Here is a 14,142-nt window from a genome sequence, read left to right as displayed (position 1 = left end):
CTGCTTCTAACCTATCTTGGCAGATCGATACTGGGTAAGCTGAGGTGAGGTGAAGCGAGCCTGAGTGGGAGCGCTGTCAAAGACGGGTGGGGGTTGACAGGAGTTGGCTAATTCTTTTGCCTTTCACCTTTGTTTGTGGAGAAAAAAACAAAAAACTTACGGAGCCCGTCAGACACTAACGTAAGCATCTGCTGAGTCCGCAGACATGAGACAGGCTACCCTGACCAAGGTGAGCATGGTACAGAGTTCAGCTTTGCAATTTGAAAGCTGTGTACTTTCAAAGGGCAACAAACTTTTCTGTTGATAAAGTCAAGGCTGTCCCCCCTTCTGCTTCTCCACCCTGCCTGCCTCCACAATAGCCGGCTAACAAGCCGCTCCCTGCTAAAAGCTGGACATGACAACTCTTCTGTGAAATCCTAATCCTGGAGAGGCAACTTTACAGCGCACCTTTGATATCTCGATGTGAGCCATTCTCAGCCGGTAGCCCCGCCCCGGCTAAAAGATGAGGTAGATATTTTGCCTCTGTTGTGTGAAATCTATGATGTGAAATGATTTAATTAAGATAGGCCGCCGAGCCATAATTAATTCTGCCTCTCTCCGAGTTAGGCTTACTGTCAAGAACATAAGAAAAGGCTCCGGCAGAATAAATTACAGTTGTGTGTGTGTGTGTGTTTGTGCACCCCAAACACACACCTGCAGGGGTAATGGTTGCGGAGCGTTTAGTTACTGTATTCTCCCAGAGATGACAAAGAGTTATGTCAATTCTTTAGGAAGAGGTAGTGTTCTCAAAGTGTAAGTGAGCCCGCTGGCACTTTTTCTTTTTTTTTTTTTTTGAGGCGTCCCACCATCTTAGATCAAATCACATTTCAGTCCGGGAGTTTATTTTGTCTGTCAGCGAGGAGCATCCTCTGGGGAACACTGTCAGCGACAAATGTGAAATTGAAGGATTCGCTGCGAATGGGCTCCTGCCAGGCAGGTTGTGCTGGAGACGGCGACAGTCACAGAGGGACCTCTGAACTGTCTGAGGCTCTGTTTCTTATTACACTTCCTTTCTCCTGAGTCTCTGTCCTATTTTAGACCTTGTTTGGCTCTTTAGTCACCTAAGGTTGTAATAGGATGAAATGAAGAGCAGCTCTATGGGAGCCATCTCCATCTAACTTTCCTCTCAGCCTAAAGTCCTTGAGACAGTTCAAAAAATGAATCTGTTCTTTGTCTTTGTTCAATTTGGGCTGCATGATTCATCTAAAACAAAGAAAAAAAGTCACAATCTCACTCCTGTTTCCCTCTGCATTCATGTCATGCTGCATTCACACGTTGACTCATTTGCGGTGGAACAATCCAAGTTGCTATCAAATGTTTCCTTCGGCCAGCTGAGAGAAACATCATATTTAATTTAATGATTACTATGTTTATAGTTCACATCACACACCATATGCATCCCTTTAACTTTCACCATGGAGCTCACTGTGAGAACCTTTTATTTATTTATTTATTTTTGAGAGCCTCTACTGTGTTTTTGTGTCACTCGGCTGCGTCAGAAGAGAGAGAAATGCGACAGACACAAGTGACGTTCCGTGATTTAACAGCCTCTCGCAACACTACTGAAAGTGCAATAAAATCTTCCAAACAAGTGCAATGTATTATTGTGATTCACCTGAAACCGAAGATAAACACATGTCGACCCCAAACTAGTCGAGTGGAAGCTGAAAGTGGTCTCCCCCTCCAACAAGCGGGTGTTGCTCAACTCATGTCAGAGTTTTAAAATTGTGTAATGTTATATAAATGGTATTCCTTTGGTCTAAGACAGTCTTAGCAATTTGCAAAAATGCAGAAAACTAGAGATGTAAAACTTCATTTTATGATGTCATAGGGTATAAAGTCTGGAGCTGCTCCATAGATTTCAGAAAAGTGTTGTAGATGACAGCGAGAGCAGCGAGGGGAATGTTCTGAGTGTATGAGTTCATTTTGTGTTTCAGATCTGACAACTCTACAACAGAATAAAGTTCATTTGTGTATAAAAAGACAACAAACAGCTCCCATTCACTGTCTATGAAGCAGCTTTGGACTTTATTCTGTATGACATCACAAGTTTGAGACTTACTTCTCTGGTTTCTGGCTTTGAGAGAGAGTAGCTCATGTTCACAAATATTGATTGAACTTTCCTAATTCATGAAAATAACACCTTGGAATTCTTAATTTAGGTGGTGCTCCCCTTTCACTGAATCTCTGTGGTTTAAGGTGTAGTTTCTTTCCTCCACTGCTGTTTGTTTTTACAGATATCAGTTATTTACCTTTTCATGTTTAGATGGATAGGATTCATGTTGAGTCACAGAAGATGAAAACTTCCCATTTTGGCTGCTTCAGAATAAAAGCTATTAAATAACAAAACAACATTTGACTTCACTTGTGCAGAATTTATAGGAAATGAAACATCTACTGTTTGACTGCTACTGCTTAACTCAAGATGAGTGCATCATATAATGGATGAAGCATTCTAAAGCTGTAACTTTCCATTCTATTTTTAATATTCAGAAGAATTTAAGTTGATCACTTTAACATTCTAAACTAAGAGACCAGAAGGGACTTGAGGTGGGGTTTTTTGTTGATGTTTTTTTTTGTTACAAGAGGCTTTAAAATTCTAAGTCCACCACTTTCAAACCCTGTCTGGACAGCAAGCATGTCAGACATGTTTTTTCACTTGAGCATGTAAGAGTGCGATACATGTTTTTGTAAAGAAAATGAGAATTATGTGTGACAGAGTCATGATCTCAGTTCTTTGAGAGAAAAATCCTGGTTCACCTTTTAGCAAGAATGGTGCAGCCGTAGTTCTATTACAACTGGATTTGGCATAAATCATGACATAAATACCCTGTTAAGTAGTAATCCTTCATAAATCTCTGCTAAAAAACCACCAGAGATCGTATCTAATACTACCGCCTCCTTCCTTCCCTGCTCTTAACCAGTGCACAAACATGATTCCTCTGGATGTGGACACTACCAACTGGGGGGCCAAGAGCCTCATTCATCAAGCATTTCTCGCAGGGCAAAGCCCAAAAGTAATCCCTCAAGCTACAAAATTCTCTGAGCTTTCTGGCTTTGGCCAAACACGCAACAACTGTCTTATTATCAGGAGACGACAGGCAATAATGAGTGTGGCCCAAGCCAGGCGACTGCTGCTTTGAGCTTTCAAAGAAAGCGCCTAATTAAAGGCTGCTTTGTGACTTTTGTCACTTTTTTTGACTGGTGATTATGGGCCATTCATTGGGGAGGATTCGTCAGCTGTTTGCGGGTGGCGCACACCATAAATATCATCTAAGCGCTTTTGCTTATGTTGTGCCGAACCTGCATTTTTCCCCCGGGCGACTCCCCAGATTCTCCCGCTCTAATTTGCAGAACAAATTCCTTTTTTTTTCACTTTCTGCAGAATCTCCTCGCGCTAATAAGGACGTCTCATCAATGGCAGTTCAGAGACAAATTAGGCTGTTTAAAAATGCACACTCCTTGGTATCTCGACTGTGATTTCCTGTAATGAAGTACTGGGGGGCAGAGCGTCCTTGGGACTGAGGACAAGTTCAGTAGAACAAGGCCTGTGCTCTTTGGAGCTCTTTGACTAATAGCAGAGCTGTATTATCCCACTACTGGTTTAGAGCATCCTCTAAATCGCCCCTCCACCCCTACTAAAACCATGCTTCTCGAAAAAGTGGCCTACTGTCTTATTTGGGCCAACTCTAATTGTCTCACTAATCTCTCCAGCGTTAAATGACCCGGAGAAACTGCGTCCCATAGGGCAGGCTTACCCCGCTGATTGGAGACTTTGCCTTTTGTTTTGCTTGGCATATTAAAACAGCATAGGCAGCTGATGTAAAGCCTACAGAACTATTGGAAATGTAATTAAGGCCTAGCAGCAGCTTTTAAATGGTTGACTAGTGCAGAAACAAACTGTGCCCCTCAGACAGCAAAAACTTTAACACACGGGAAATGAGTGGCTCAATCGATAAGCGGGGCGTTATTTCTTTTGTAGAGGGAAATTCAATGGGAGACAGAAATGGGCTGCTTCACTGCCCGCACACTGTTTCTCATTTTCCCAGCGGAGAGCCAAATTTTATGGCAATATTTGCTTCGAAAACAGACAAATAGAGACCTCTCTGCGAGATATAATCATTTGTCAAGTCAATTTCATCTGCCATTAAAACAAAAACAAATAGCTGCTGTAAACTTCACCGGCCCCGATTGACTCTCTATGATACGAGGCACAAAAGAGGGGGATAAAAAATTGACATCTCGCACGCTCCTCAGGTGTTGAGGTGAGGCCAAGTTGAGAAATGCTCCAATCAAGCACAATTATTTGTTGAAGCCAAACGCCGCAGTCATTTCACATCGACAGAGAAAGGCCCATTGTCCCAACTCTGCCAGACAATCACATTCATCATAAACCACCTCTAATTTGATACTTTTTTTTCATAGCTGACATCTTTCGCAAACCGCTTTTTCCAAACAAGCTGGCCTATGGGGCGAGTGATTGAGCAATTACCAGAAACAGATTCAGAAAGCACCCACTGTCGCCTTTTGTCCCTGACATCAGCTGGCCGGCTGGGATCATTAGAAACATTTTCTCCTCGTGTTTTCTCCCTCCAAACCTCTGGCTTTGTAGCCTGCACACAAGCGGGATGATACAACACCTTCAGAACTAGTAGGAGTCCATCCCTGGCTGTCAGTCAGTGCAGTAAAAAGAAAAATACAACACCAAAGTCTATCAAACACCGTCTCACTGTGCTGCGTCTGATAAATATTCATGATAGCAGCTTGAAAACCAGCTGTTTTCCTCCAATTAAAGCTTGCCGAGATGCGCTGTTTTGGAAATAAATTGTTGCTTTTTTAATTAAAAGCTCATGTTACTGGGTGAGAAAACAACAGATAACAATGCAGCAAAGATCTATATGTGTGGGACGGGGCGAGAGCATGTGGCTAACAAGGTGAGGTGAAAGCACTGCTCTGCGATCCTGGCCCTGCAAACGCCCAAGCAGCCTCAGGTAATGTGCAATACCCAGGGAAAAGGGGGGTATTATCCCATTAGACTCTATCAGAAGGATGTGAATGCTGCTGTGGTAACAGGTATTGAACATCAGCCCAACTAGCCGTGCGGAGACGATCAAATCAAGTCATCAAAAGATCCTTCTCACATCAAAGCCCTGAGCAGACCTGGCCACGTGCCCGCCATACCAACTGTGTCGAAACAAAAAGCGGAGCAGCCAAATCTGGCACGCTGCACAGACGGCTGCCCACTTCAAAGGCAGCGGTCTGCTGTCAGAGGTCATTATTCGCAGGTACACCGCTGCCCGCCCCCCCCCCCCCCCCAAAACACCAGCGGTCATTGAAGACAAGCACAGAGAAACCACAGAGGACTTACCATCAGGAGGCTGGGCCGGTGTGAAGTGAGGAGGTTTGTCTGAAAGAGATAAAAGAGAAAGAGAGAGAAATAGGTTTTTAGTTTTGGGTTGAGATTCGCAGACTTCCCAGGGGTGCAGGCCAAGTAATTGAGTTGCTACAGAAAAAAAAGAGACACATTGTGACTACAGGCTTGGCTTTTCTATCTAACACATTGTAATGCTGTGACTGGGCCCTGCAGGGAACCCAGCTGAGCTAATCGACAGGAGTACATTTCAGCGATAGCGGTATCACCATTGTTTTGCCATTCACTGCTCCCATGGTCTTCTCATCCCAAAACCACAGCATGACTTTTGATGTTATAAGCGCACATGAGAATTGGAAAACAGGGATCTGGTTTTGTTTCGGGTTGACAGGTGTGAGATAAGTTTTGAAATTCCACAGCAGTGATAACATACATGAGTGGAAACAACCTCAGTCCTCAATTTTACCCCCCAGCTAACATATGCAGAATAAATCAGATTGTTTTCCCCCCATGTATCAAATGACATCATGCTACTCTCCAGGTCAACACCCTGCAGACGATGACATAAGGCCTGTCGGTTTGTGGGAACCATAAAACAAGACCTGAAGTGTCATATGACTGAGTATGGAGTAACACTCCAGGGAGGGATCTCATGAAACCTGAGTCCTTTGCAGATTTGACACCTTAAAGGCATACTTCACCCACAACATGAACATCTGTAAATCAGTCAGTCATGCTGTGTTACCTTGAATTCAAGAAGAAAACTTGTCTTGCATGCCTCTGTGGAAAACAGCAAACATATGGATTTTCTGACTGATTGGGGTCCACATTTAACAACAGCAAAACTACTCTTGCAATATAATCCAAGTCTCATTTAGCCAGCTGTATAGTCAGAGCTTTCCAAACACATGCATTTAAACTATAAGTTTAGTTCAGTTTTAAACAGTACGTTTTGGGAAAAAAATAAATAAATGATGTGTTTGGACAGGACTGAGCATAAGTGTGCAGGGGTTTTCCAAACTTTTATTTGTGGTGGCCTGCCATGATAAAAACATCTACCACCACATGGTGATTTTCTATTTTTGGAGCTAGACTGTTTATTTGAGACGCTATTAAAATATATATCCTGTTTAGTTATTCCTTGCACCACACTCTGGGAGGGCAGAGTGTACTTTGAGTAGAGACCGAGCAGCAGAACAGTAGGCAATGTTAAGTGAAACTTAACTGTTAAGCGCTGGGTCTGAAAGTTAGAAAGCAGCAGCTCCTCTCATCCATCAATCTGAGAGTTTGGAAACAGATGTTCTGACATGTTTATAGTCCCCAATCAATCAGTAATTCAAGCTGTGAGTTTTCCATGGAGGCATGCAAGAAAAACAAAGTTTGGTTCACGATTTCAACGTAACACAGCATGACTAGCATTCACAAATGGTCATTTTGTGGTTGTAGTATTCCAACAATGCTTAAAAATGAGACAATCTTGACCAAGCAATGTGAATAGATCAATAACATTTTACGCAATGGTGCATGTAGTTTGCTTTCATATTGTTTCGAGAATGGGGGATATTGTTTGTGGCAAAGCAAAAACCAAAGCACAAACAGAATTATGGCTGCAAATAACTGTGTTTTTATCGTCGATTAATCTGGTGATTATTTTTCGATTATACCACTGATTGTTTGGGCCACAAAAAGCTGAAAAACAGCTAAAAAGCAATTTCCCAGAGCCTCAGGGGGTGTCTTCAAATTGCTTATATTGTCCGACAAACAAACCAAAACATATTTAATTTACAATATAGAGAAAAGAAACAAGAAAAGCGGAAAATCCTCACATTTGAGCAGCTGGAACCAGAAAATGTTTGGTGTTTTTGCTTGCTAAATGGCTGTTCGTCTATTAAAGTCATGGTAGATTAGTTTTTTTGTTGATTGGCTAATTGACTGAACAACTAATCATTTCAAGTGCCTGTTGAATAGCTTGGGAATTATGTAAAGTGTATACAGACACCATAGACGTTCGACACTGAATGATACAAAGCTATAGGTAAAGTGTGCAGACTGATATCATGTAAAAATAAAACATATCCAGCTCCATTGTACCTATTTCACACGCAAAAAGCACCATAAAAATCATCAAAAGGAAGATCTACAGAAATTATTTTTGTTTCACCGACTGGAAAGCCTCTCACAAACATGATGTGTTCCTCAAAAGCCATCATAATACACCGGTCACAGTGTACCAGGGCACTGGAGTACCGAGCAAAACCAAACCACCATCTGCACTCTCCCAGTCAGCTCGGCTGTCTGACTCACTAAGCAGAGCTCCGGTGAGTTGTCAGAGCTGCCTGCGCCGAGTGTACACACCAACACACACATACAGACACACACACACTCAGAAAGGATGTGCAGCCACCCAGCCATCTCTCCGATGTCTCTGCACTGTGAGGGATAATGAGGAAGATAAAACACATCACATCAATTACCCCGCTAACACATTTTTCCGGGGCTCCCTCAAACCACTGCAACGAAGCCTTTCTCAGGACTTGTGCGATACCCATCGGCGTCCCAAGACACAGCTGAGTTTTAAATTTAGGCTCACTTAAAATTGCTTGTCAACAGTCGGGGCTTCAGGGGAGGAGAGGGGGGTGAAAGAGAGAGAAAGTGTGTGTGCGAGAGAAAAAATGAGGAGAGGGGAGAGGAATGGCGAGGCTGTTGCTAGAGGTGAATAATGAAGTGTCGGCTGAAGCTGTTTCCCAGTCAGTCATGACGGTAACTGATTTCCATCTGGGGGGGATTTCAAGAAAACATATAAAGCGAGTGAAACAGAAATTGGCATGAGGAAAATATAGAAGTTCTGCTGGGAGTGTGAAGGGGCTCACACAAAAACAGACGTCTTGTAAGCAAACAAACACACAGGCGCGCGAGGCGAATCAGAAGGAGCCTGACAGAGAACGTGGCACACAGAGAGCTGGGGCGAAGCTAAACGATTTCGTCACATTTCCATAATGAAAGGACAAGATAAGGTCTTTCCATAAACATATCAGCCTTCCCCATCTCCCTTTGCACCTTGCAGAGCCTGCGTGAGTTCCCGGGCTCGTGTGAATGTCAAAGCATGGCCATCACTCACCCTATATCTTCAGCAAATCAATATGTGTCTGACTGTGACATTTAGCCATGTGCAAGGAGAGGGGGGTGTGTGTGTACCACTGAATGTGTGTCATCTTCCCTATTGGTGTGGCTGATGTATAGTCATGCAGAATGATAAGTGTGTTTGTGTGTGTGGGTTCTGTTAGCAGCAGGGTTTTGGAAGGGGGGTTGCAAACTGTGTGTGTGTGTGTGTGTGTGTGTGTGTGTGTGTGTGTGTGTGTGTGTGTGTGTGTGTGTGAGGACATGCTTCACCCCATATGGTGACAATAGAAATAGCAATCCGAGGTTGCACGGTTCTCTTAACACCCCTCTTCCCGACGCACACACACCCGTACACACACGTCACCGCTGCCAGCACTATCACCATCCCATCCAGCTGTCCTTGTGGCCACATGGAGAGGGCTCTTGGCAGCATAATAGAGCCCCCTTTCACTACATCACTTTCTCCAGCGCACATTTCTTTTCACTCGATCATGTGAGAGGTGAAGATTGGAGCTCTTTAACTGGGTTTGTATTAAATCTAACAGAATCTGTCTGGCTGAAATTGATTCTGTAACACGGGCAGGTTACAAATGAACCTTGCTGCTCTTGGTCACCCACATCCACCAATTAAACCGACAGTGACAAGACTGACAAAGATAATAGAAAAGACACAAACCCTGAAAAGACATGGAACAACAATCACAATTGAGGAGTATTAACGAGCTTCTACCCTAAAAGTGTTGTTTAAATAGCACTTCAGCCCTGATTTGGCGGCCTGAAAATGACAATGCTTATTTAACTTATTTACTTGATGATTACTTGATTATGCGGCGCAAGTCTTGCATGAGTAATAGCCTACTTTGGAGAGTTAGGAGGACTTTCACCTTTAACACAGTCTAAACTGGCGAGGTACTCAGAAAATAGACTTGTGTGAGTCTGGGAGAGAGTGAGGAGAATTAATAAGTCAATGTTAATATGGGTAGGCAAATGGAGGAGGGGAACAGCTGAAGAAGTGCTGTTGGTGAGGGGAAAAAAAGAGGTAGCATATGCTCAGGTGAATTCATTAAGTCATGTTGCAATGGCAAACTGTTGGCACTTTAAAGCTGGGGCAAGCAGACTCATTTTGATGTCATTGGGCAAAAATACTATGATAAACGTTGAGTATATTGTAAGTCAAGTGGTCTGAGAGAACACTATTGCACTTCTGCTTGGCACTGTTTTCAGGTTTTAGAAAATCTAGCCTGTGACAGAGGACTGTGACCAATCGCAGGTCATTGTCAGAGAGAGCCGGTGTCAATCATGTCAATCACTGCTCCTGGACTGAGGTCAAACTGTAGCTGCTTTTAGACAAAGATCATGCTATAGGGCCACAATGAAGTCCCCCCTTTATACAACCCCTGCATTGTTACACAAACGACTGCATCATGCTGCTCCAGTGTGTGATCATACACTGCACAGCGGCATCCCACAATCAAACATGCATGACGGGCATGACGTTTAACACCAGCTTCTAAGGTGACATATAATATATGTGCCAGCAGTACTTTCTAAACAATAAAAGGCATAACGTGTAAGTAACACAATCATTTACCGTCTCAGTTATATGGCGACTGATCTCTGCTTGGAGGATAAGGAGCTCCTGAATCTCACTGTTTTCCTACTTTGTGGACATTTATGGATTATTTTCTTCTTTGAATTAGCCACTCTGCTATTAGCTGCTTTTTAAATCTCCCGTTGTGGGTCGCACATATAAACACATTGTCAAACTGTCACACCCGTGCCGCCCATGGTAACATCTTCCTCTTTACACAGACCTCGTTACAGCGCAGTTACTACCTTCATTCCCAGCTCAGAGGCGAGATTACTCTGTCCCCAATTTCTGCGATTGGACGTTACATACAGAACAGAGAGGCAGCATAACAGCATAATATTCCCACCTTGAACAGGTAGTGTAAATGCGGATTTTGAAACTATGCAGTGCTGATCAAATATAAATCTGGTACTGCATTGCCTATTTCTCACCTCAAATGTTTTCACAAACAAATTTGTCTCGTCAGAAATAAATCAGCCTCTTAATTTGAGATCAAAGTCAACTCTGACCCGTTTCCGCTAAGAAGAAATAAGGAGCAAAATAATAAATCAGCAGGAGTTATTTTGCCGTGCTCATAGGCTTCTCAAATGTAAGACAAGTCTGAGAATAGAGAAAAAAACACACATTTGATCTTCTCAAATTGGGTGGCTCATTTATAAGCCAATTAAGTTTTCCTTAGGATCTAACTGTTATCTCAGGATTATTTTAGACAAACATATTTCAGTGCAGTGAGAGAAAAAAAAGAGCATTTTAAAATCTGACACAAGGAAGGCGATTTCACAGGAGCTGTATTACAATGAAAAAGTGGTCAAAATCTCATATAAATTGTTAAATTGATCTCAGTTAGAGACATAGGCTAGACTTAAGAAAATACCTTTTTTGAAAATTTCTTTCATCTGAGCATGTTGAAAACAGTCAAGCCAAAACGAAGTACCACCCAGCAGCCAGCGAAAACATTTTATACAGTGCACTGCAGTATGTTTCTGAAAACATGTGCGGTCAGGGACAGGCAATGCAGTGACAGAATCTTGATTCATATTTGATCAGTGCCGCCTACTTTGACAGTCAGACAAGCAGTAACTGACATGATTGACAGCTGCATTTGAGACTCCTCAGCTCTGATTGGTTGTTTTCACAATTCTTGCAAATGCCATTAGGAGCACAAGGAGGAGGCAGAGGAGCATTAATTTTTCACAATTTATCTGCCTTATTTACTACTGCCAGAAAATATTGACAGTTAAAAAATAGCTTGTGGTCATATTGGCTATAAGAGTTAACAACTGTATATTCAAGGCTCAAAGTGTCATGAGTAGTGCTCAGAATCAGATACTCACTATTTTGAAAAGAACTGTTTTTGTACAGAATCTCAAATATTGCACTGGCACCAGTGTTGAAACATTAAATGACACCCAGCAGGGGCCTTGACAGAGGACAAATTAAAGCAATTACCTCCCTTTTCAGGAAATTCTTTGACCCGACAATCGACTGTGATAGTCACCATCAAAACTTCCACCAGTAACAAAGCCACACAAACATTATGCTCTTAATGAGCCGCTGTACTTTCAACATACAGTGGTAGAAGAATAATGCACTGGAGGGCAGATGATGGGAGAGGTTGAGGTTTTCCAGGCCAAAAGACATGTTTTCATCCTCCAAAAGGCATTTAGTCGCCATTTACTATTTTATCCCGCAGTTCAAAGTAAATGCCAAGTCTTTGGAGCGGAGATATGAAGCAATTTCGCAAGCCTGCAGACACAGACTCGAGGAAAGGGGGGCTGTGACTTCAGATGTCCTGATGTTCCTAGTTCAAGTGCAGATAAGACTGTCATGGGAGAAAGAGGGAGCTGTATTTCAACACAATCACCAGAATTAATGTTGGCTTTGTGCATTTCTGCATGGATATTTTGCGCTTGTTTATGTTTCCTCTAGTTTTCAATTTTTAATTTAATGTGTTGACAATGATGTGGTTGGCATGCTCTGTGGATAATAAGTGGTTCATTTTAGGCACAAAAACACTAGGTTAGGGTCAGGAAAATGTCATGTTTTGGCTTAAAACACCTGGTTTGGTTGCTACAATCAGATGAAAATGTCCCAAGCTCTTATCGAAAACTACCCGCTATTGTTACAACAAGCATGGCTGGAAATGTTCCAACATGTTTAAAAATACCTGTTTTTGATGGTCTTGATTAGGGTCTACAGCTTGGCAGCGGTCTCGCTGAGCATTTGCTGATGATCTTTTGGCATTTTATTTATTTATTTATTTATTAACGATTGCTGATAAAATTAAAAGTGCAAAGAAAGTGTCAGGATGGGAGGAACTTTTACTTTGTAAAACCTCAGGGAGCTATTTTCATTTATTTATTTTTTATCGAAATTTTCACTTGACTTTATAAAAACTGTTGCAGGGAACTCCCTGTATATGATGTTGAATGTTTCAGTTTTTATTAAATATTTGCAAAACGCATTTAAACAAAGTTTTATGTTGGAGTTTGTTATATTCCAAATGCTAAATATTGACTGAAAGATTTTCATTTCTATTGTAAATGCATATCGGTTCAAAATGTCGGTCTCATTAACTATTAATAATTGGTAACGGTATCAGCCTGGTTAACTACTAATATTGAGAAGATATATGTTTTAACTTTTAATGCAACAACTGTGAAGCATGCAATGCAAAAATGGTATATTTCCAACTAAATTCTGTCTGCAGAAATACTGTAAAATAAGGATTCACGGCAAGCATTCTATTGCCAAGCAGTGAAAAGGTGTAATGAAAGCAAAACTGTGTTTCTGATGGACTGACGTACAGTTGTTGAGGAACAGGAGTACTGCGAAGCCCAGCGTAGATGTGGCCAGCAGGATCAGACAGATGTTGCAGGGGATCATGAAGTAGCGCACCACCAGGGACACCTTGTGCTGGTACCTGCGCTCGTGCTCCTGTGGAGGCGGCGAGGGATAGTGGCACCCGCTCATGCTCCACTCCAATGACCCCCTCCCCTCCAGGGTGGAGGAGAGGACGGGCCGAGGAGGGCGACGAGGGGTGCCCAAAGACCCGTTGGAAAAAATGATGGCGGTGGGGTGAGGGCAGAGGATGGAGATGAAGGTAAAATAAAAAAGCAAGGAAAAAAAGGACGCGTGATGGCCGGCGTTTCAGCTGCGGTTCCAGCTGTGCGCCGTGGCAAGGACCCGGTGACTGTTTCTGTCAGAGAATCGCAGCAGCAAGCTTTTAACGGTTTCCAAGCAACACATTTTTAGAGATAATAACATCCATTTGGGGGAAAGAGGACAGACAGGGGGACGGGGACTCCTAAAGCCCCCCACCTGTCCACACGACCTCCATTCTGCTGGAAAAAGGGACAATCTGACGTGCTCGCAATCTGGCTATGTGGCTATGTGTGTGTTCTGTGAAGTGGTTTATACTTACAGTGCAAACATGTGTGTGGATTTAAGTGGGTGGTGGTAATGTGTTTGTAAATGTGCGTCAGTGCGCTTTTGGCATGTATGTGTGTGTGAGCCACCTAAGCCAGAAATTGGTGGGTGTTTGGGATTGTCAAATATCCACACGGAAAACTTCCAAGCAAGTAAATCCACAAATGGAATCCTCTGCTTTGCTCCCAGTGACCCTGACTGGTAATTAGATGGACGTGAAAGAGGTCTGGGGATGTAGCTCTCCCCCTCTTTTCCTTGTCAGAAGCCTTTACACGCCGAGCCAAGGTCGGACGCTCACCAACAACATGTGTCACAAGTATTTCCCTAAGAGGAGACAGCAGAGCATCTTTTTTAGCCTCCCTCAGGCTGTTGCCAGTTGGGACGACAAAGGTTAGCAGCTCTCCTGAGCAATGCTTCGCCCAGCGCGCCTCTAACTCAACAACTGCTTCCTTGTATCCACTGGCTTCTTTGGCTTATGGCGCGTCCGAAGAGTTATGCGACCACGGCACGAGATCCGTCCAAACCTGACACCGTCACCAGAGCAACTTGTATCTGCTGTGGCGTGATTAGCAGGACGGCTGGAAAGCAGCTG

General features: G+C 43.0%; 1 protein-coding gene across 1 annotated transcript in view; it reads right to left on the bottom strand.

Moving 5' to 3' along the window:
- Positions 1-14,142, bottom strand: part of agrn (agrin) — a 353,511-nt gene that overhangs the window by 210,374 nt on the left and 128,995 nt on the right. Inside the window, 1 exon segment of the mRNA XM_042491203.1 lies at positions 5,408-5,446. Coding sequence (XP_042347137.1) covers positions 5,408-5,446 — 39 coding nt within the window.

This window comes from Plectropomus leopardus, chromosome 8 (assembly GCF_008729295.1).
Source record: "Plectropomus leopardus isolate mb chromosome 8, YSFRI_Pleo_2.0, whole genome shotgun sequence".
Taxonomy (NCBI): domain Eukaryota; kingdom Metazoa; phylum Chordata; class Actinopteri; order Perciformes; family Serranidae; genus Plectropomus; species Plectropomus leopardus.
This window is presented reverse-complemented; position numbering and strand designations above follow the sequence as displayed.